At 41.6% G+C, this 24,430-nt stretch overlaps 1 protein-coding gene across 6 annotated transcripts; it reads right to left on the bottom strand.

The window, feature by feature from the left end:
• Window positions 1-1,146: 1,146 nt before the first annotated feature.
• On the bottom strand, window positions 1,147-23,797 carry mef2d (myocyte enhancer factor 2d). 6 transcript variants are annotated; one of them, XM_087786641.1, is made up of 14 exons: window positions 23,607-23,797; window positions 15,884-16,264; window positions 14,108-14,311; window positions 13,324-13,461; window positions 13,063-13,158; window positions 12,942-13,002; window positions 12,330-12,386; window positions 11,145-11,326; window positions 10,676-10,705; window positions 7,743-7,872; window positions 7,492-7,675; window positions 5,646-5,714; window positions 4,045-4,095; window positions 1,147-2,171 (listed from the first exon to the last, which is right to left on the bottom strand). In XM_087786641.1, exons 2-14 carry the CDS (start codon window positions 15,935-15,937, stop codon window positions 1,706-1,708), a joined length of 1,722 nt encoding a protein of 573 aa, XP_087642767.1. In that variant the 5' UTR covers window positions 15,938-16,264; window positions 23,607-23,797; the 3' UTR covers window positions 1,147-1,705. The 6 variants fall into 6 exon arrangements, with proteins under 6 accessions (XP_087642767.1, XP_087642763.1, XP_087642766.1 ...); XM_087786637.1 differs by having other exon boundaries at window positions 12,942-13,158; window positions 23,607-23,796; XM_087786640.1 differs by lacking the exon at window positions 4,045-4,095 and having other exon boundaries at window positions 12,942-13,158; window positions 23,607-23,795.
• Between the last annotated feature and the right edge of the window lie 633 nt (window positions 23,798-24,430).

Genomic DNA, 24,430 nt, shown 5'->3' with positions numbered 1-24,430 from the left:
AGTGACAAGTCTTCGCTACCCTCGCGTGGAAGTTCAGTATTTCATTTCGCAGGCTAGGAGACTCGTTGTGTACCCACGGAAAAATATGACTGTAGTATTACTACAAACAAATCCAGCTAATATTTTTTGCAAGAAAATTAATTTTCTTTTTTTCTTAACGATCCTCTTGATACTATTACGATATGTTTTACGAAATACAAGTACGATTTCAATTTTTTGTCTGCACTATAGTTTTACACACCACTGCGCACCACTTAGATTTTCTATTACAAAGACACCGTTTCTTTAAAGGGACATCAATCAAATCCTTAGCAGTAGCCAAGGTCTCGTCGTTTTTGGTGGTAAGATAGTCTTAACCAACAACTAATAAATAATTATGTTTTTATTCAACAAAGGGAAGCACATCTCGATGGATGCGATTTTTGCTAGCTTAGCTTGTTGCTTACAGCGTTAGCTAAAGTCATTCTCAGATTAAATCTACCACTTTGTAGATTTACTGAATTGACCTTCGAAGAAATAACAAGTATATATCTCCAGGAAATATGACAAGATTTATGTCTGAGGTGCACATTTTCTTTTTTTTTTTTCAAACGGCTTGTTCAAGACGATTAAGTTTGTCGATCATATGAATTTGTTAGTCGTGGTCACTGACGTAAGAAGAGACGTAGACACTGAGGTTGTCACTGGGAGAGACTTCAGAAAACATCTAAAAATCAGATTGTGTTCTTCAAGACAAGGAAACCGTGGTTTTAATAAAGGGGAGTTATTTGTGTAGAAGCTCGAAAAACCACTGGTGGTTAAAGTGAAGTTCCACGTCTACACTGGACACCGGTGTGTGTGTGTGTGAGTGCGTGTGTAAGTGTGTGTGTGTGTGACGATTCTTGCGCCCGTGACATACTCATCTGTGCAAACAGACGTCTTATCAGAGAGACTCTGGAGAACCGAAGCAACGATTTCCATCCGAGGACGGGCCGAGTCCGAGAGGCTCATCGACAGTCGTCTCCTCCAGTCGCGAGGACGACGTCCCTGCACCGAATGCCTGCAGCGTTGGCATCGAATTTTGACGTAGAAAGGTCGAAGATTGGCACTCTGGCGCGCACCTTGACCCCCCGACCCCCCCACAGCCCGACCCCTCCTTTCCCCCCTAGAGAGCCGCCGGAAAAAAAAAGATCCAGCCCTCGTCACTTAGTCCCTCTCTTGTCCCAGTTGATTCCAAAAAGTGCAGTTTGGAAAATGAGTGATGGAGAAGATGGACAGCACACAAGTCACGTGACGTCTGGATCACCAATCACACCATGGACAATGTAGTGGAGCCGGATGAGTGACGGTGACGTGGAGACCAGCTGAGTGATTATAGTTCTCAGGTGCTTCTCGAAAAATTGCCAAAAAAAAAAGAAGGTTACAACCCTTAATTTAACTGAAACAAAGTGGGATCCGAGAGCCGACCAGCACAAAAAAATTCTACAGTCCCTCGATCCGAAGAGCCTTTTTAAAAATATGCAGCCGAAGCCATCCTCGAATATTTATTATTACGATGAGCCTCTGCAGTCTGCCGGGTGAGTCGTGGTTGGCGAGGCGGATGTGGTTGAAGGACGGGTCAGAGATGCGGGTGTGTGTGTGTGTGTGTGTGTCTGTGTGTGTGTGTGTGAATGGTTAAGTGTCATCAAATCTCCGAACGGTGGAGAGGCTGGAGCGCCGAGGCCTCCTATGTGACCCAGGTGTCTAATCTCATCCTCTTGATGTTGCCGCCCTCCTGCTCGGGTTCGTTTGTGGACCTGAGGAGCTCCGCTGAGCCGCTGAAGTCGCTCGGAACAGATCGGGCTGTACCGACACCTCCGGCGGACGTGATGGTTCCTCCTCCTCCGCCGCCCCCAACGCCTCCGCCCCCCCCACCGGCGCCATCGTCGCGGTCACTGCCTTCGAAGGAACTGGCGTTGCTGCTCACGCTGTCCACGGGCGAGCGTCCGGTCAGCGGCTCCAGGCACAGCAGGGATCCCGGGAACTGGGGCGGCCCGGTCAGGATGGCTGAGGCGGAGGAGGTCGTGATGGCGGACGGCGGCGGGCAGGGGGTGCTGCGATCCCGCCCCGGGGACACCGGCTCCGTCTTGATGCAGACGTTGGAGCTGGTGTTGACGGTCAGCATGGCGCCGGGCGCGATATGAGCCACGGGTCTGCGGGGGAGAGAAGAGACGGCAGAAGGTAAGCGTCGACGAAAAACCATTTACGAGGACCAACAACAGGAACACCACGGAAGAAAAAAGCACATCAGCAACAAGCCACTAACATGGACACACCAAACTAGCAGCTCAGACCTGTGCTGCTCAAGAGGGTATGGTGGTTGAGAACCTGAAACACTCGTGCCGTCAGTTCCACTGAGATGCAGCAAAGCATCCACGCTAACGTCTGGACGATCTGACTTGAAGCCATTTAGGAAACTTTAGGACTTTAACGCAACTATAAGTTCATTTTCGTGCATCATCGTCCATAATAAAAACTAGATTAGGCACTGAGAATGTACATTACTCTGCCAATGAGCTCTGTAGTTGAATGAAAGTTCACCCTTGTGAACTCTCGTCGAGGCTTCAATACAATATGGACGTTACAGACAAGAAGTCTATTTAAGTGTCTTGTAGATGGACATAAAGACGAGGACAACTGAGCTCCAGTCGCTACATTAAAATAAAGAAACATTTTTGTCCATAACTCTCAAAAGGAAGAGATTCGTCTGAAAATAATCCCAACCCTTAGTCGACATGAGGGTGAGTATTAATTCCGAGACATTTTAATTTTGGGTGAACTATCACTTTAATTTCCCCTTCAGTCAGACCTACACTACACTGGGTTGCTTAGGCAGGACATGACTTCATGGTGTCGATCACATCCTGCGCCTACAGTATATTTCACACGACTTCACAAAAGCGAGAATCGATAAAAGCCCTTCTTCTATGAGTCAAGAGTTGTTTGCTCACAGCCAAAAGAATTGACCAGGGAAGCACTATGTCGATTTTAAACTGGCGTACCCATCGGCTATTACAATAACCAAGTCACATGAATGTTAATTATTCCTGTGGTTCTATTACACACCGTACAAGTTTCCAGCGTGAGCCAGAACAGACTCTGACGCATGAGCAACACAGGTAGAAACCACACACTGGCCAAAACCAAATTCTTGTGATAGGAAGTTTTGATTTGATATTGTATTTTTATTTTGAAGGCTCACTCGATCCAAATTATCTCAGAGTTCTCCTATCTAACATTCCCATCATATTCCCAAGACATCAGTTTAACCGTTTTTTCCGGGGTCTAATTTTTTACAGAGGTCATTTGTGTTCCTTATCTTAAACACTGGCATTTTTATGGATATCGATAGATGGGATCCCTTGGGTTGCCTCTCGGTCAAGGTGAACAGGTGTTTTTTGGGCCTTTGGGTCACCTTGACCCTGAGATAACACAAGTGGTAGAAAGTTTTAAAAAGCATCTTTAATCCGTCCACTCAGAACACACGTGTTTCTTGGGGTGAACTGGTCATGCATCTGGTTATTCACATCCTCTAACACAACTATAGAGCAAAAGTACTTTTTAAAATCAGTTTTTTTTGCTGCATCATTGAGATCTTGCACAGGAGTGAAGGCAACTCATCTAGTTTTCACAACACGAAGTGAGATTTCTGATACGGGAACCGAGTCAGCCGAAAGAACCTTTGGTGTGATCACAGCACCGGCGGGCTCATGATCCGACACCTCAGCTCTAGCGTTCAGGTGTTTTCAGGTGTTGGAGAAAAGAGTCGTGAGTTTGATGCGGCGTCGCACAAGCACAAGAGGAGGGACGTCTAGCCCTCGCCACGGATGAAGCAGCCCAGGAAGCATGAAATGAGTCATGACGAGATGGCTTTCATGGACAACATCGACAATGACCGACACAATCCCAGATTTCAAAAACAAAATACTGGAACCAGGCCTCTTTGAAGCAGCAGACGTGCGGACACGAGCCAGCCAGAAGCACACACACACACACACACAGCAGAAAAGAAAAGTGGTACAGTACCGGCCCAACCACTCATCTCTACCCAAGAGCAGGTTGGACGGAGAGCCAACGCTGTGGGGAGAAAACAAAACGTTGGAGCCCAATAACAAGTGGATAAAGAGGCGAGAGTGAAAATGAACCATTATTGCTTAAAGGTTTCTCTGCAGCAATAATGTCAACGACCGGTTAACACAAGCAGCTCCACACGTCCAGTTGAAGTGATGGAGCAGAAAATAACATCAGGAGTGAAAGTATTGATGAGATAAACGGCTAATGGTGTTTATTTGAAATCTGGTTATTTAAACGCTTTTAATCTTCAGATCTGCTCGGACCAAGTGTATTGAAAAAGTGTGAAACTCTCAATTAAACATCTGCAGAATCTTATTAAACTAAGAAGACACATGTGGATTAAAACGTTGACTCTCATTAGCTTCGACTGTAGCGTTGCATTATGGGACTTTTACAGTATTAAGACAGTGAGTCTTGAACCGTATTTAATAACATCAGAGGCCTAAAGAGTTTGACGAGCATCTTTAAAAGAGGCCCCAACTGTCTGAAGGTCGAGTGGAGTTAAGTCAATAAGGTCAAGGTCAGCCGGAGGTGGATTATGACCACATTCATAAAAGCTCTAACAGACTAAGGGAACCATATTACAGAGAAATGTATCATGGAAGTAGAAGAAATTCAAAAAAATGATCTGTAGTTTTCCTGTTTAATCCGAGTATAAATAGTAAGTAAGTAATTTATATTTATAGTGGTAGGACTCTTCACCCACTGACAAACGTGAACCCAGAGGGGGCGCTAGGTGGGCCTTAAGACGGTGGAGTAAAGGAAATAAGTAATTAAGTAAGAACAGAATTGAATATAATTAAATATAATATAAAATGATTTTGAAACATTTGGCCAGAAAATAATAATAAAATAATTGGTAATAATTGTCTATGCTTTACAAGTTATAAATATCCAAACGTGAACAAAAGTAAGGAAATACTAAAAGTTGATGTTTCAATAAATATTTTGAGGTATTATTTTTTTTACAAAGGGGGTTCCCAGGACATAGGCTAATTGGTTCGGGGGGGCGAGGGGGGGGGGGGGTCTTGGCATGGTGAAGTTTGGGAACCCTTATTTAACATACAATATAAAGACAAAACAATATTATTATTTAGATCTAATCAGAATCATCTCCGGTCAAAAGAATCCTCTTTTTTAAGTGTCAACAAATGTATTTATCCTATCAATTCAAGTTTACCATTTTAATTTAAGTATTAATTTGCTATAAACAGATGTAAATGTTATTAAACCAACCACATTCTGCTAAAGACGAAAGAATGATCATTTCTGCTGATAAATCATAATATGTGTTCAAAGTCATCTAATAAATGTGTTCGTCTTCAATAATCTGATACGAAGCACTCAGGAGCTGTCATGTAACGTTATATTCAATAATAATACACTTAATAACAAACCAGCAGGTGTGTCTGCTGCGACTCGTCGGACTGGTTAAAAATAAACGGTGTGATCTGGAGCTCCTCTGATGCTATGTGCTAGAAACACAAACTCCCACCTCACCGACAGACAGCGTGAGGACATTGGACACAAAAGACACACAGGTGGCTGTTCACCTCAGGTTGGCAGCCAGACTGGTGACCTGGTTAGTCAGCTCGCTGCTCTGTTTGTCCACACCCCACATGCTGTGGACGAGAGAGAAGACAGTTCAAACATCTGCTGCGCCCGCCGCTGGACTGGGCAGCTCTGTAGACTCGTGAACACTCGTGAACACACAGACGGCAGCTTTACTTCGGTCATGAGCTGTTCACGTGCTCCGAGGTGGCCGAGCGAACGCTTTTTGACGTGAAAATAACGACTAAAGATTTCACGTCAGCGACCCTGACGAACACATGTATGCAAGTTTCACTTCCAGTAGATGAAGTTACATGCATGCCCGGCATTCTTGTGGAAGTTCTATCCCTGTACGCATTTGCTTCCCGGAGCTCAAGTTCCGAAAGTCATGTGACCCATACGAGGGTCTGAGGTCAGACGTGCGACAGCTGTACTGCATACATGAGTTCAAGAGCTGCGTTTGGCACCAGTCGTCACAATCAGACTTTATTTGTTTCATTTCAATATAACAGGGATTACAGTAACAGGAAGTCAAAATGTGATCTTGAGGACCAACTTATTTGAAAATATGATCAAAATTAAGTTAAAAGGTTCAGCAGCAATGAGTCAAATATTAATAGCATTTAACTAAAAAATAATCTTAGAATTACATGATTTCTGATCAATTTAATTACAGATGTACTGCAGGTTTAAGGACGTTATAACGCAGAAGGGGATATTATGCGTCTTCAAAAAGACTTATCGTGACCATGAGTGTTCTACACAATGACACAGCAGGGTGACCCTAGTATGGAGCTGCAGGACTTAATACTGAAGTGCCTCTGGTGTGTAGTTATATCACCACCAGCATCTTAACCTCCTTGTTAAAGAGGTTCAAAACCTTCCAAGAGACTGATTGACCTCTGAAATAATTGATCATCATTAACAAGTTACTTTTGTCTTGAAACTTCACGTGTAGGTTCTGCTACTGTGGAGCTAGTTCTGCTAAACTATGTTTCTAATCCAGTCAGTTAAAAGCAGACATGATTCTTCTAATCTACCGTTTCTACCCCTGCCAAGGAGGTTATATGACGTGTGGGTTCTAGAACTCTACTGCCACCTGATGTCTGATCAAATAATTGGCATCGACTATATTTCAAATACTAATATGGGTTTTAATTACAAAGACGATATAAAAACAGTATTATTTTACAGTCGAAAAAAAAACGTATGTGGCTGAATATGAGCAGCCTGGCTGAAGTCTCCGCCCAATAAATGATGAATTCCTCACATTACAACTGGTTTAAAATGTCTTTATGAAATAACCTTTTTCAAAGATGTGAATTTAATTGAAATTTAAGTGAAATTTTTGAAGTCAGACATCAAAAACCATTCATTTAATGAGTTAAAATCCTATTAAATATCATTTCTATTGTTTTTACTCTGATAAGGACTTCTAAAGTGTTAATAATTGATTCATATATAAACTGACACCAAGTTTTATTTACTATATTTTTGTTAATTCTTTTTCTTCTAAACAATAGTGTGCACTAGTCGTTTTACTCATTTCTCATCTTAGGAACAGCAAAGTCAATTAAAATGATTTTCAGTTCAAAAGCATACTTTTCAGTATCACAGTTAAGAAAGTATTTATATACGCCCAGTGTCAGATGTAAGTCAACAACATTCAACACTGATAACAACAAGAGTTCCGAGCAAAAAGTCGTGACACGATGTGAGCGTCACTGTGGTTGTAACCGAGTCGAGGTGATCGTGCGATGTTAGGGTTCCCGTCATGACGAGGCCGAGGTGAACGTGGGTTCGTAGTTCAAACGGTGGGAACCGGTTCTCGTAGAGAGGAAAACTTACACCAAGTTGCTGAGCGAGGCCAGGTTCACTTGCTGCTGCTGCTGCTGCTGCTGTTGTGTTTGCTGCTGCGGTTGCTGGGATACGACCTGCTGCTGTTGCCATGTCGACACGCTGGTTGGCAGCAGGCCACCAGGTGACGCCAGAGCATGAAGAGCGGTGATGTCGGCGCTCGTCAGATGGAACTCTGCAGTCAAAACGTCGCAGGTTAAGAAAATCTCCCGAGAGGAGCGCGGACGACCTCGAGGGCTCACCTGGGTTGTAGGCCGTGGGCATGGCGGAGAACGGCAGCCCTTGAGCGAGCAGGCTGGGGGTGGCCACCGAGACCACCGGCGTGGTCAGGGTCTGCGCCATCTGAGCTCCGACTGCCAGTCGCTGGGCGTTCTACGGGAGAGAGAGACGGGTTCTAATGATCGACTGGAGTCGAGAGACAAGATGCAGCTGCTCAACAATCCCATGCTTGGATGAACGTGTGCTCGTGTGATGATGATGATGATGATGCAGAGTAAATCAGTGGATTTACTGCCAGGATGTAGGTGATGACATCATCAATAAAAACTCATTCTGCAGGTCACGGATGTTCATTTCATTAAAGGCAGTACATGCGATCCTCGAGTGATGGAGAGGCCCTACTAGTGACTCATACTCTTAATTTGCCATTTGACACATTTTCTATGTCGGAAGTAAAACCAGGAAGTTGTTTTGTTTTTTTTAATCGAGTTGTGACCAAAGAGTCACATGCAGCCCTTTGTCTTCATTATTTTTATTTATATTCGTTATTAAGCAGATCATGTAAAAATGCCACTGAAAAAATATTTAACAGTGATAAATAATTATAACTAGTTCAATTAAGAATCTAACATCTTTTTTTTACCTTGAGTACCTTCCACCCCATTTAATAATGTTTATATATTTGTCTATAGCTTTTTTAAATGTATACTTTAATAAAACGTATATACAAATAAAACAATTTTAAAAAAAGTTGGACAATGTTCAAATGTGATGACATAACATCATTTGTTATTTGTTGGTTTTAATTGCTTCATTTGGCCCCACAGAACAGTTTCAGTTCATAATACGGACCCCTAGGAAATCAAAACGATCTAGATGCTCAGTAACACCTGCAACTGGCTGATCGACGGGGAAAATAAGCGACTGAAATCTGAATCACGTCGATATTAAAACGGATGATTCTCCGACACGGACGTCCAAGCCGACCTCCATCAATGTCGCTCAAGGTGAGCAGAAGCCAGAGGGTCGGATGTGTAAAGAAAAATATCTCACTTCAAGTCTCACCTCTGCAAGGCTGACACTAATGCAATGAGAAGAGAATATAATTAGCAGTTAGTGAGTTTAAAGCCATCCTGGGCTCAGAGACTAGTGGAGATCATTATATTTTATAAGAGATATTATAATAGAACACTGTTTTCCTCTTGATCATTTTGAAAACCTTTGCATTCTTCTGCTTTTCTTATTCACTTTACCTGAACAACATGTGCTTTAAAACACACAAACTTAGGGTTGTTTACTAAGCTATACATCATCCAGAAGTAGAAATAGGAGGGGATGAATTGAGGAAGCAAAAATATATGCCCTATTTCTACACGTTTCTCTTTTTGTACTTTCCAGTGAAAGGAGGATTTGACCTTTTCATTTACTTTTGAAAAGCGGTCACCCATGCTAGAGCCTAGTGTTCACTCACGGTCACGCTTCGTCATCATGACAGCTGTGATTTTGATGTTGGATTTGATTTAGTGAAACTTCAGTCAAAATATCCGTTATATTTTAGGACCTGTGACCATTAAGTTAAAACGTAAATCTAGGATCCCAGATATTTGAGCGTCTGTCATCGTCAGTCACCATCATTACTTAACTTAAAATACCATTTTTATTGGACAAACATATTCAATGTTCAGGGCACCTCTACTGGTGAGGATGTACGCGAACATGGGTGCAGGATGTTTCCTGTCAGTGGCGACGGTGGAATTACAGCAGCTGAGCGAGCGGATTCAATTACCTTCGTGTGTGACGAGGTGAGTTCGGTGACGGGGTGAGAGGACTGGAAATGAATCACTGTCCTCTGGAAAATGAGATTCTTGCCTGTCAACTATGTTTGGAATTGCGAAGAGGAGGGGGGGGGGGCAGGAAGGGAGCGAGAGTTAAGAAACTCTTGCTACCTTTATTGTGGCAGTGAGAGAAAAAGGTGCCATTTCGGAAAGTGGTGCCAAAAGATTTTTTTTTGGTCATTTTTGTTAGCTTTTCAGTAGTGATTTATTTCATGAAATGTTCAAGATTGTTTAGAAAAGTTTTCACTAAAAAGTGGAAATATTCTGTCGTTAATTTTAACAGCTGAAGGTTTCAATAGCAAACATTCATTTGTATGGCTTCTCACCGCTGCTGCTCACACACACAGCTCTGTTAAGAATTCACAAAAACTTAACTTGATAAAACACAGCAAACATTTTAACCCTTAACCCATGCAACTGTAGTGACTAAATGTTTTTTTTTTGCCAGTGAACATTCTTTTAAGAGATAGTGTTACCATTGTCTTAACTACTTCTGTAGTTAGTGGGTGAGCTAATGAAGCTAATTTACTCTTATTTTGAAAGTTCTGTAGGTAGCTTTCTTTTTAAAAATGGTATTTCATTAAAGAGGTTGTTAAACAGCCAGAATTAGTGCAACATTTCTTAATGCAGGTTGTCAGTACTGTTGTTACAGTCCAACCAGTTAGGTTAGCATATTCCTTCACACCGTTTCTTAGCTTGATAATATCTTTATCTTTCAATCGGATCTAAATTCTTCACGGTCTGTGGTGATATTTGTGTTTGTGTGCGGTGCCACTGAAGTGTAAAATGCCTTCAATGTAATGATGAAAGAAATCTGAGGTGAAAATGGGAGTCAGTGTGGCGTCTGGGATCATGCTGGTCACGACCCGCCTCGTGCAGGGTGTGTGTGTCACATCGGTAAAAAAAAAGAAAAGAATTTACGGTTGTTCCGAGTCTGCGAAACCGAAGGACAAACACAACCATGACTCCTGGTTCAACATGCAGTTCAGGCGGGATCCACAAACTCAACAGCATCCCAGTCGTGAAGTCAAAACTTATAAACACAATGACTCTGTTGTGATCATGCTAATAACATGTGGTTATCCTAGACTCATGCCAGTGAACGATGGGGGGACATTCACCTCGTTTACCAATTCCAGCTCAGCCTCTGTCTGTAAGAGAAAGTCGTAACTCCAAATCATTCCACGATCAGATTGTCAAGGGCAACCATGCGTGTTTAAATCCCAAAAAGTTAAACTCGTTTATCAACATTAACAGTCGGAAATGTCGCGGGTTAAAGGAATCGGCCATTTTCAAGCGGTTCATTGGAGTAGTATTCAAGTCTATGGGGGCCTGACAATACAAATATTTACCTAAACAGGATCTGACCCTTGAATACATTTCATAACGCTGCTTTATCCCGTAAACATGCTGCTAAAGTGACCGATTCCGCAGTCGTTTTATTGGAACCGGTCCAGACCGGAGCTTCCTGTTCAACTCAAGAGTTCAAGTCGGCGACCCACAGTTGCCACGGGGAAATGTTATCAGTGTACTTTCATGTAAGCGCACACCACCAACTAGCGAGTGCGAGCTCGGCCTGGTTAAGCTCACCATCTGCACGAGGCTCTTCCCGCCCTGTGAGGTGATGACTCGGAGGTCTGGCTTGCGGCTGTTGACCATCTGGGGGCTGGGAGGTGGGGGTGGAGACTTGGCCGGAACTACTTTCCCCAGACTGTTGCCGTTGGAAACTGTGAGGAGACCTGGCGAGGCCCGTGCACTGGTGTATCCATTAGCTGCGCAAGAGAAAGACAGGAATAATAAAACAAAACAAAAAAAAAAGGACACATGAAAAAATGAGCAGGGGAAGAAAGAGAGTTTTTTTTTTTGAAATTCCAAATACTTGTTATAACAAAACATCCGTTTACCATCACTTTCAACAAATAATGAATCACGGATACAACACAGGAATTAAACATCAAATTCACTCCGATGTGTAAACCTACTCATTTACATATTGCAACACCTTCAGCGGCGTGTGCGTCTGACTCACTGGTACAAGTGCGACTTGTGTGACTCGGACCTGAATACTATTAGAACCACTAACTTTATCTTTTTTTGTCGTTTGTTTTGTCATTGATTCTTCTTTTCGCCACCATCTTTTTTTGTTTATTTAGTGTTGTTTAGAAGGGAAGCATTTTTATTTTAAAAGGTGTGAAAAACTTCATTAATGAACTTAAGTTTCATTGATCGATGGTTATGATAGTTATAAGTAAAGTTAACTAGATTTCTCTTTCGGCTGAATCAAATCTTCTAATTGACAGTTGATTAGGTAATCTATAAATATTTTTTAACTATTATTATTACATCATTTTTGTTTTTACGTGAAGTCATAACATCGTTTTTCCCTGGTTTCACCAAGTATTGACTATATTTGGTTTCCATGTTTTCTTTTATTACTGATGAATGGGTGCAGAGCTAAAAACTCTGGGTTCTGGAGTTTAGATTAGTTAAAGAAGGCTTTTAGAATAAATGTTATCCACTTGTATGGACTCTGTTCAGAACTTGAATCTGTTGTGTTTTTTTTAATTATTTTTACTATTGCCTGTTAACACTTGAATGGATCTAAATATCTATCGTATAATTTCTTATTATTAACCTTTTAATATCCTTTTATCTAAATCTTTAATGTAGTTTAATTCCAGCAAAATGAAGTAGCTCAGGTGAGAGAAGAGGAGCGTCTTCACCATTTATCAAGTACCACTTTAGTCAATGGGAAATGAATCAAAAAATACTCACGAACTGGACTTGGACATCCACCATTTGAGTTATTCAGGTCACCTCCGAGAAGAGCACCTGGAAGACACGATGCACTTTTTTAATCACGTATGGATTTCTGGTTGTTTACCAATAGTTACGTTTTAAATGTGGGGTAAAAAAGAAGAACATTTGACTGGTTAAATGATAAGATAACAAGATACATGAGAATGACCAAGCATTTTGTTATAACGTAGGGAGGAAGCCACAAATTGAGATCACATATCTGATGCCATCCATCACCGAACAAAGTGTCAGTCAGTGACACGTGTATGAAGATGAGAAAATTATGAATTTATTTTTTAAATGACATGTTCTTACACATAGACACAGTTTCTTTAGGTGACATCACAGATAATCATATTTTATAATAGATATTTTTCATCAGTTTAGTGTATCCTTTTGATATTTTCGGAGAAAATGTATGTTTTAAATGGTTTTAATCTGTGGAAAAAGCACATTTTCTCTCCTGCAAGCAAACAAAGGGGGACAGAGCTCTATTGGCGTTAGCGCTCAAGTTAAGTTAATGGGATCATTGATGTTTCAAAGTATTGTATTATATCTCCAGAAACAGCAGGCTTGCGCTTCGCTCACCTGCGCTGGCTGGTCGCTGTGGCAACCCGGGAGACACTGCATTTCTCTGAAGAGCCGGTTGCTGCGGCGACAGGAGGTGGGAGTCCGTGAGCGACGAGGATGTGACGTAGGAGGTAGTTACCATTGCGTTGCCAGGGTTACTAAATTGCAATGTGCTTGGATTGGACGCCTGGACGGTGACGGGCATGGAGAAGGTCTGGGGCGGAGCTGCCGTCTGCTGCAAAACAGGAAGTGAAAATTCAATTACCTGCTAACACACCAGTCTGCACCGTTTTTTTTGAATGATTTATTCTACCACAGGGATGAGACGTTGAATAGAAAATATGTTCGATCTGACAAATTGACAAGAGTAGGTAAGAAAGGAAATGAAGATCCGACTTACTCCATATCGTTTGAAGAGAACGTCCAGGTCCTCTGTGGTCTTGCGGTACTTGTCATCATTAAGGGGACTTTGATCGATGGAGTCTTCACCGTCCGGCTCCGGACTGTCACAACCATTGAAGCCTTTCTTTCTCAAAGTCTGTGTTTGGAGTGAAAGGAGGAAGTCAACAAGGGCAGCCACAGCGGTGAAATGGCACTGAGGATTTCTAATAAATTTAATTAAAGAATCCGTCTACAGAACAACAAATAAAGATCCAGGTCTATTTATCGGTACAGATAAACTGTTTAAAGAACATTGTGGGTTGGCATATAAAAGTCAAACCTATCCAACATCACTTCTTTTAACACTTTTCTTACACAAATAGATATTTTGTGATGAAATCAACTCATTAAACAATACAATCAAAATAAATTCAAATTGCTGGTTTAACATTTCAAAGGTTTTGATTCAGCACAGATAACAGATTCCTCAATATCCATTCTCCTGATGGGAAACTAAAAAGAATAATAATTTCATTTCTGTCATGTGATGCTGTTGAAGTGAACCATAAATTAAAAATATTGACCACAAACAGCTATTGTGTAGAACAGACATGATGTTTCCATTACTTGAGTCAGTATGGAAATCTCAGAACGTCTTTGGTCGAAGGCCGCTTTGTTATTTATGTATCATTTAACTATCTTATCTTGCTAATGGTCCGAGATAGCTTTTGTTTTGGTAAAGTCATTCCATTTTGATGATAACCATATCAGTTTCCCACACGCTTCAGGAGCGCTGGACTCACCTCGATGATGTCGGCGTTAGTCCGGCTCTCGTGGGGCTCGTTGTACTCGGTGTATTTGAGCAGCACCTTGTCCATGTCAGTGCTGGCATACTGGAACAGCTTGTTGGCGTGGTTGAAGATAATGAGAGCGATCTCGCAGTCGCACAGCACACTCAGCTCGTAGGCTTTCTTCATCAAGCCGAACTTTCGCTTCGTGAACGTCACCTGGGGAAAGACGCACTTGATGGTAATTCGAAGCAAGAGACGGTGAGGAAAACAATCAGAGGAACAGATGCTCGTCGCCGCGCTCGTCCTACGTCGTGATGAAGCCTCCACTGAATTTGTTCGGCAGGAAGACAACCTCTTTGATCAGCAGACCTGTCGCAACCCCTATTCAACACATCTCTGCCGGGAGGTGGGTGGCAGTCTGATGCTGCAAACTCATGGTGGAACGAGAAATTCACCGACGAGACATTTCTAGAATAAATCCTCCTCTGTTTTGTTCGTCCTCAGTGAAGACAAATGTTCATCAAGATAGTAATCATTAGACTCTTTGAAAGAGATATCAACTCATTTCTACATTTATCCCTTTGTACTTTAAACATTTTAGGAAGAGAAGATGGTTGGAAGTTCAGGAAGACACTGTTGAAGCCAAAAAAGGAGCGTAATATTCATCCAACAATTCTCTTATCCAAAGCTGTTTCCGACCATCGTACTGCTGTGAGGTCGTCTTCCCTTGAGTCACATTCATTCCAGCCAGACTGATCTGAGGGGTCTATTTTAGCCGCCATCACTTCATGGTTATGGACTGTTAACCGCTCCATTGTAGACCTACACTTGGGAGGTCTACAATCACAACATACAACTCTTTATATACATTACATTTAATCACAAGAATGGGTTGATTCAGCTAATTTCTATAAAATCATAGCATATTTAAATTTTGTAATATTCTTACGTAATATCCTATATTAAGGATCTTATCATAATAGAGCTCTTGTTCTCCATCTTTTATTTTGGCCCTTCACAAGAGCATTCATTTAAAACAACTGGTCACTGTTCCTCTGCTCATGACAGTTGTAGGTAAGAACTGAAACCAACCGGTAGATTAAGAGCTTTGCCATCTGGTTTAGCTTAGGTGTTAAGATAGGCTAACGCTGCTCTTGTGCCTCAAGAGTTTGCAAAACCACCTGACATAATGTGGTCCTGTCACTCAAAAACAGTGACATTCCAGTATAGTTGGTAGAATATTTGCTCATCATAAAATGAACACCATTTTAAAAAACAACGGTAGCAAGAAAAATATTTATTTGATCATTTAATTTGTTTACAGATAATATTAAAGTCATTTTATTTAAGTTTTCAATTACTTTGTGGCTTGATGAACCACTGTTAAATGAGGTAAAGCAGAAAAAAAACTGATTTCTTGTCCATACACAACACATTGTTCCATTATTCATGACACCTGGTCACCAGGACTGGCATTTAGCATTTAGGTCACAAATGCCTACATGAAAACAAGCACCAATAAGTCCTTTTCCTGCCTTGGATCTGCCATTATCATTTCATTGTGTGTACGAGGTTAAATCCACAACTGCTCAAGTTATGCAAGTATTAAAATTCCCTAACACTTCAGGTGGTCATAATGGTTAAGTTGCCCAGTGTGAACCTCCAAAACATCAAGATTCATTACTTGAACTTGATGTTTGAATGCCGTCATGTCAGGTGCGGATATAATAAATCGACCACGTTCAACGGAACAACAGAAACACTAGAGAAGAGGTTCTTGAATCTCACCTGCTTGTTTCTTTCATCAGTGATCCTTTGAATCTGAATCTTTTTCCTTCCCATGTTTCTCCGCGGTCACAGAATCGAGTCAGTAAAAAGGGAAATGTGTCTCTCTGCGTGGTCCACGGCTTTTTTTATTCAATCCTAAAAAAAAATAATCTCTCAGACACAGTGATGCATCCGAGGACACTTGAGCACACGCATTTCTCTGCCCAGGTGTGGTGAGACAACAAGGTCGACTCCTTCTCCGGCAGGCAGCGATGGTGAAAAGTGGCTGCTGAAGTGTGCGATTAAAGACCCGTCGGATGCTCAGTTCATCGTTCGCTCGGCGGAGATGTAAGCGACAAACTTCCGTGCAGCTGCTGTGATGTGGAGGATGTCACTTCTCTCCTGCAGACACAGAGAGAGACAGAAAAGTCACTTAGATGTTCTTCATCATTGAACATAAGTTGTGACACAAAAATAGAATTGGGTGAGTTGGAGAGACGGAGTGAGAGGAACACGAAGGCTTATATTGCCTATTTTTTGTAGGAGTTTCAAATGTCAGCATTTTTTAGATGGCACTTAATATTCTGTTTTCCAAACCGGTCCTGAAGCTGTACGCATCTATTGTATGACATTTTGAATAAGATTTCAACATTGTTAAAGCCTTTTAAATTTGGGGAAAAGACATTGAAGAAGACCCGGTTGCCAGTCCATCATTACCCACGTCCGTAAAAATATACTCCATAGACTATAGAGTCCTAAACTAGGTGAATCATGTTTGGATTGTAGGAAGAAATGGAAATATACCCGGAAATAAAGAAAACAGGCTCTCATTAACTTCCTAACCATATTGTTGTTTGACAAGATCACACCCTTTACAGTGAAAAGAAAGTTAGCAAGACTTCTGTCCTGACATTGGTAGTTAACATACCACACATTTACTGGTCCTTCTTACACAAATCCCCAAATAAATAAGAATTAATTAACAACAGACAGTATTCTACATTGCTTTCCCCTTTACCAGTTTTGTGTTTCAGTAGTCAGTAGTGTATAAAACAAATCATAACAGGGCACAACAGACCAAAAAAGGTATTACTGAAAAGTCAAGTATTTGATGAAGCTGGAGCCTCTTCCACTCATAAATGAGAAGATTACTTGCTCCTGAAGTGTTTCTAGACGACACATTATTCTGGTGATGAAAATAAACAACCCATTGTTTAATATCAGAAATGGCAGAGGGAGCAGGTATCTGAGCATCTTGAGCCTCCGTGTGAAGTCTGAGCTAGAAACACACAAGTGTTCATATTAAACGGTAACACAGCCATTATTTCTAATAGTTTTCCACTGTAAACAAGATTCCTCCTTCATCCCACACATTCATTTATCCCTGTGGAGGCAACACAGGGCTGGATCATTCGTCTCCACGCCTCTCCGTGGTAATTTCATCAAGCTTGATAAAACAAATAAAAATGCCAGAGGTATGCACATGGGCCCTTCTCTAACCACATTTCCTCGCAGCACTGAGAAAACCTGCTTGAGAATTTATTACAAGCATTAATCCAAAATCTATTACCAATAAAATTGCCGATAAATAACAGGAATGTGTTCAACAAAGTGGCTAAAGTGTTGTTTTTTTAATCTGACATACATTTTACACGACATACATTAAACAAATATTGTTCGACCTTAGATGACCTTGAAATATATCCTGTAAAAGTTTAGCTCCAGCAAGATAATGTCATTTGAATTCACAATCATACTCCTTAACCATAAAACGCACCATCGGTTTCTCGGGACATACCAGGGTCACCTGTTCTTCCTGGCGACCCGGGCAGAAACCACTCGACACTGTCCACAGAGCAGCACATTCAGTCCCCACGACAGCTGACACACATGAATTAACTGCTCATCAGAGAGGTATTGAGTTACTCACAACTGCTCATTTTACATGTAAATATAGCTGAAATCAAAGACGTGAGGTTAAAGTGATACCGGGGCTGATTTACAATCACGCCGCCTCATGGAATATTAGATCAAGAGCTGGAATGAGCAGATTTGATTGAAATAAATAAAACTCTATAGCAATGCCAACCGTTTCCTGACCGAACCTCCAAACATAGAGCTTCCTTAAACGTGTTCATCCATCCATTATCGGGCGTTAGGGGGGTAGGGGGGGGGGGGGGGAGTATGCCTGGATTGGGGCGTGGAGTCGTGCTGGAGCAATTCCCAGCTGAGCTTTGAGCAAGAGGCGGCGGGTACAATGTTTGACGTGTCGCCAGCACATTAAGACAACCATGATGACGGTGAAGGAAAGGTTGCACAGAGTCACGCTCCTAATGGGGGGAATGTCAAGTCCATCTGCCGGACGATGGCGCCAGAAGTGATAAGAAGTTAAGAGCTTTGCAACACAAGAGCATTACTCTTATGACCGGCCAGTACGCCGGTTCTGAATGCGATGCCTTTCGGTCATTTCCCACGGCACGAGTAACACAATACACCGCTGACACAGGCCAGGCTCCAACGCACTCGGACAAAAATGTTTTGCCCATGTTGTATACAATCCATTTTTAAAAGGCCATCTGAGAATCTTTATTGGATACAGCTGCAGTAAGCAATTCTTGAACCAATATCAACGAAAGGGTAGTTCTATGTCATGTTTATTCCCTGACCGTTCCTTATATGGTAGAATAATGCATTATATCTGTATTTAAAAAGCACATATCTGAGTCAATTTAACCCAATAAATCAAACAAGGGATCTTTTCGTTGTCCCCACCTGTTTCCTGACCTCATAAAGAATGTAGTTGGTGCAGTTTGGATTAGTGGGTCGACACCCCTCAATATACCAGTTGTGTCTTCGCATCAGGAATCTCTCAACTCAAACGCTGCGATATGCTCCTTTAGACAGTTGAGTAATTCATTATAAACCACATTCTTGAATAATTTATCATTCAAGCTGGGGAGATAGAAGCATCTATGATCCAAGTCACGCAAAATTTCATACCCATCATCACATCCGCAGTTCCACGGTAAAGAAGCTATCAGTTTTATAAACTGTTGGGTTTCTAACCCTGGTGTGACGCCTCAGAGAACCCTGGTCTTTCACTGTTCAGAAAGTCCACATTTAATGATAATAATTCTGGATCTTATGGAATATAAACCAACTCCACATAATGTTTTCTTAACAAATACACAACTAAGATTGGCACAGAAAGATGTAGGTGTGGTTAAAGTTGTTGAACCCTGGATTAGAAGACATATGAGGGTGAAAGATCTGCCATGTGTTCACAAGACTCTAAGCAGACAGCAGGACACAAGGTCGTCTTTGCTGTTGTTTGGTGATGCCTTGAAGAAAGAAAAAAAAACCCACAACATCATACTTAAGGGTTGTTGAAGCAATAAGAGTCAGCGATGCTAGTCTTACACAAAAAGTGAAAAGAAGATCAAGGAAACATCTACTGACCAAAAAAACAATATCTATTATATTCATCTATCTAACAATAAAACCTCGTATTCTAGCACTGAAATGGTTTCCTTCACTCGAGATTAATATTGATGACTTGTTTAACACAAATGCTGAAGTTAGATTTGGGGCAAATGGAAACATTTTTGAGTCAATCCCGGAAGAAAAAAGAAATCCCCATAGACACACATTCTTTTTTTCTTTTTTTAACATTCTGTTAAAGCTAATCGAGGATGTCTGAAGTACCATATTACAAAAGCCTGTTCCCGGCTGACAGCCCCGATTCTCAACAATGTTATCTTTGATTAGCTATACTCTGGGACAGGGTTTTTTTTGCTAAAAGGCTTCTGTCTATTCTACCGGAGTGCCCTCTGCATGGGTGCCCCCTCATTACTGTAATTGACACGTCCATCCCTCCCTCGTCCCCCCTCCGGGGGCCGACGGCTCAATTAGGTGCAGGCCACAACACTGATTGGATGCCCACATAATGAGGTCAGCGCTAAGCTAGCCTTACGATCGCACCGAACCCCGATCTTGAGTCGGAAGATTCGATCGGATCGGTTTCGGCAACTACCGTTAGTTAGTGACGGAGCCAAAAAAAGGGGGCCTCTGTCATGACTGTATTGGGGGGGGGGAATTGGATTCTCATCTTGAACAATCGGAGCTACCGCCTCAAGCCAACGGCACTACGATTTTTTGCCCACACTGGAAAGTAAATTCATCCAAGCGATGGTTACGCAACCCTTGAATTCTGATGAAGGAGTGTGCAATCACACTCGGCTCAGTCATCTGTTTTGGAGTAGCGTAATTAGTGGCAGTGACCTTTAACGGATTATGCGTTAGCCAATGAAATGTGCCAAAAGCCCTCAGATAAATGGCCGGGGCCTCAATTTGACCATAAACGGTCTCAAAACGGAGAAATGGGTCTCCGTTCTTCAATCTTGACTCGCATTACGCTGATAAGCATCGCTCGATGCCGAGGCACCTACAGCTTCCGTCTACTGGCGAGTTTTAATGGCAAAACACTGAATATGCAAGTAAATATACAACTGTATTAAAAAGTAATTGCTGAAACGGTAAAAACCCTGATTGAAAACATCTAGAGCTCCTTGGCTTTCTAAACTACTGTCTAGTAAACATGTGCAATAAAATATGTTCACAGTTTCCTGTGTACCTTTATCTTTAACTCAATGGAAATGAAAATGACGATGAATAATAAAGATCCAAAATATTTGGAGAAACAAAACGATAAACTTCCAGGACCACCTGGCCCCTCTGCACAACATCCATAACGCTGACCTGACGTCGATCCATAAAGACTGGCATTAATATTATCTAATCCCATCTTAAACCACTTATCCGTTGCCCAGCTATCCTGAGGAAACATTTTCAGCAGGGAGTCCCAGACATCCCTTTTCCCGGACGCATTAGTCATCTCCGATTGTGGCATTATGAGACATTCCCAGGACGGTGTGGAAATACAATACTACCACTCTGTCCTTCCACCGCCTTCTCCGGGGCACCTGGAAAAACCTTTGAAGCAGGTTTACGCATGAACGTACGTGCAAGTCCATCCACCTCATATTTGCAGAAAGTTTGAATTGGGAATAGAAATATGATTAATGAAGCCAGATTATGTTTTAATGTACAATACAAGTGACATCACATTACATGTATAACATACTAGAAAGTGTTGCAAAACCTCACATGGACAACATATTCATAAAAATGGCATGTATATACTATTAACTACATATTATCTTTGAAGCTGTCCAGAGCTATCAAGTTCTTTGAATTTTTAGGTAGGTTGACCTCTCAGATTTCGGTTTTTGGCTGATGAAACCCAAAGAAACTGCACCTGAGGTAAAAGTTTCAGTCCCAAGGGAGACGTAAAAACATCAAGACTGCCATGTCAACCCTGGAGTAAACCTTGAGTCCCACATTCATCAGCATTTCTGAACAAAAAAAAAAAGTACCCAAAGGACGCAAATCATCTTTAAGGAATCCCATTATGTCATCCTTTCGTTGTAGTGTGATCAGCAGCAGGATTTATTGGTAATTTGAGCTAGGTGAGACGTGTTCTATTCAACCTTCAAAAACACTGAGAAAAATCGAAGCCGATTCTTCTGATCATCCTCAGCTCTGTTGTTCCTAGATATACGTTTATAGATAGTTGGCTGGAACTCTCCACTGAAAAGTGTGAGCAGCTTTGATGCAGAACTTTAAACAGTTGTTCCAGAACTCACGTCATACTTTTAACACATCCTTGTCATACTTTTAACACATCCTTGTCATACTTTAAACACATCCTTAAGTGGAATGTTCAGAACTGGAAGCCGTAAATTGGGGATTTTCAGTGAAATTTCAGGAATTATAAATCAATGAGTACCAAGATCTTCTGTAAATGATGGTTTTAAATGATAAGTCTTGGAAACCCAAATGTTCAGTGAAGTAAGGTCAAGTGGGAATAATCAGAAAACGAGGGAACAATAAGTCACCATTTTGGAAAAAAAAACACGCTCCAAGTATAACCAAATTGTGTACATATTCATCCTTCCATTCCATCCATCGTTATTGGGGACAACAACTATAGAGCCCATCTTGAATTACAGTATATTTAAAACGATTGGAAGACAAATATAAAGACAAAAAGTTACAAAAAGACACAATATTAGATGGTCATACATGCTTTAGAAGCATTGGATATTTCCTTATATTGTTGGATTATTATTATTAATGCTCGCAATACATTTGGCTTTCAAATAAACATGGAATAAAGTAGAAAAGTCAGTGAAGGAAGACGATGCTCTCTCCAACTGTCAATACTGTTTGTATCATGTTTAAAATGTGTGTACAGAGTTATTAATAAATAATAATTATGTTATTGTTGGTGCGTAACAAACAGATGACAAAAGTACAGTTTTCCGAGGGTATGGAACACAATACCAGAGATCATTAGGAAACTACTATCATATTCTTGGCTCAAAAAGTGAGCCTGCATTGCACCTACAGTTGGGGTTTAATAAATCAATTGGCCCGGACCAAAGACCAAACTATTGGCGCCGCAGAACAGCTGCCTTGATGCTTGGTTCCGTTTCTCTATTGACTATTTTGTGTGTTACTTTATTTCATCATTTTATTCTGTACTGACACCACAGAACATCCCTATGTTGTATTTACAACACTGGCAATACATTTTTTTGATTACATTAAAGAAAGAAAATCAAAGTATCAAAGCAAGTGTTTGCCTAAAGAACTTTAGGTACGAAAGGTACTAAAGGAAATGTTTCCACATAAAACAGCAGTACAATCTTGAATCCCTGAGAAAGGTCACCATTAACTATCAAAGCTGTCAAGCCACGAATGGAACCAAACGCAAGAAGAGGTGAAGAGCCGGTCCGTAGAACGTGCCATCTTTGTTCCCGTTCACTGATGCCGTACTACCTGCAGATGATGGGATCTGCAGGGACGTTTCACATGGTGCATCACTCTGTGAAACTGGCCTACTTCGAGCAGCTTTCAGATGGCACACCATCCTGAACCACGGCTGCTTTTTTCCTTTCTCCGCGCACAGGCGGGCACACATGCATTCACACGGATCCATTACAGAGGATTGAATACATGGAAGGGGGGGGTGCTGCTGATATTAATCCATTTTGGTCTCCAGATTCTTCATGAAATCATAACCAAGTTCTTACTGGGTCACTTCACACTCTAGAGGGGGAAAACAATCTGACAATAAATACCTAAAGCTCATTCTACTTCATGGAAGAACACGATTCAACCACGTATATGTTGTTGTTTTTTTATTCATGTCAACATGATAAATCTTGAGCAAGTGTGAGCCGCATCCCATAAACACGATGACAGATGGGGCTGAGCAGGCCTGCTGACGCCAGACAGGTACCCCTTACTGGATCACATTTGACAGCCTCCAAGTGAAAAAAAAACAGCGAGTAAAAAAAAGCGTGTGTTCTAATTCCAGCGAAGCAAACGCCACACGCTCGCAACCATTTGACGTTTTTTCTTTTTTTTTCTCCCCCTAGTTCCAGCCGAGCGACAGCCATTTCTCTATAGCCCTCGGTGTGTGGAGCAGCACGCACTACTTTCAACCAAGAAGCGGTTATTTAACAACAAACACGAGTCCTTCTTAGGAAAACACAAATCACAATCGTAGGGGTTTGTTTTCGCTCGTGTTATGTTTAAATAGCCAAAACAGACGGGCTCCTGTGCGAGGAGGTAAAAAAAAAAAGACGCAGGAAAGGAAATGTATCACTCCACTTACCCTGAATTATTGCTGATAAAAACCCTCTCAACGACCCGCCGCCTTCTTCCTAATATGGCGGTTCCTTCTTCGGTACGAAATGGTGTCGATCTATGCTGAGTAAACGCTGTCTTTTTTTTAAGACAATCCGCGGCAATTTATTCCATTTAATGTTAAAGTAACTATACTGTCCACCCAGGCGATACAGTGAACCCAGTGTATGAACGACGTCAGTGACATTAGCCGGGGAGTGACACGCGGCGCAGCCAATGGGAAGGTGTTTTGCGAGTCTCTCGGCCAATCAGGGCGAAGAACGCCAGAGCAGGTTTGACCGCGAGAGAGGACATGACGGAGGTGACGGCCATGTTCTGTGCCTTCGTGCTATGTATCCCTCCGCCACAGTATTTACCTTTTGCATGATTTTTGCATGTGGGGGAAATGTCACCGTAGAGCGACTGTCCTGCTGTGGACCACAACACCACACGCGAGAGCATTTGCTTCCTCATTTTCGCGGTGTTTTTGAGAACCGTTAACTTGTCACCTCCTGCTCTTAAGACTCGTAAAGGTCAATTCAAAGTGTAGGGAAAGATTCTCTTGGAGGCCCTCAGTGGATCATATGCCAGTCCATGTGGAATGTGGGTTAAATGAGAATTATTTACTCTCAATGCACACTGGAATAACAATGTACTCGCCCTGAGTGGACCATGAAAGAATCTAAAGATTATTCTATAGTTTGTGTACCTTCTGTTTCTGGTAGATTTCCTGAACTTGTTTGAAAGTGTCAAAATATATTGAAATATGTAATTGAAGTTTTGTGAATCTCTTAATGTGCTAATAGTATTGTA

Source organism: Callionymus lyra, chromosome 3 (genome assembly GCF_982586985.1).
Source record: "Callionymus lyra chromosome 3, fCalLyr1.hap1.1, whole genome shotgun sequence".
In the NCBI taxonomy this organism is placed as follows: domain Eukaryota; kingdom Metazoa; phylum Chordata; class Actinopteri; order Syngnathiformes; family Callionymidae; genus Callionymus; species Callionymus lyra.
This window is presented reverse-complemented; position numbering and strand designations above follow the sequence as displayed.

Coding starts and splice junctions, on each gene's coding strand:
- mef2d (XM_087786637.1), bottom strand. CDS start 15,937: ATGGGAAGGAAAAAGATTCAGATTCAAAGGATCACTGATGAAAGAAAC. Junction 12,387..12,941: donor ACAGCGACCAGCCAGCGCAG/GTGAGCGAAGCG, acceptor CGTGTCTTCCAG/GTGCTCTTCTCGGAGGTGAC. Junction 5,715..7,491: donor GCCTCGCTCAGCAACTTGGT/GTAAGTTTTCCT, acceptor TCTCGTCCACAG/CATGTGGGGTGTGGACAAAC.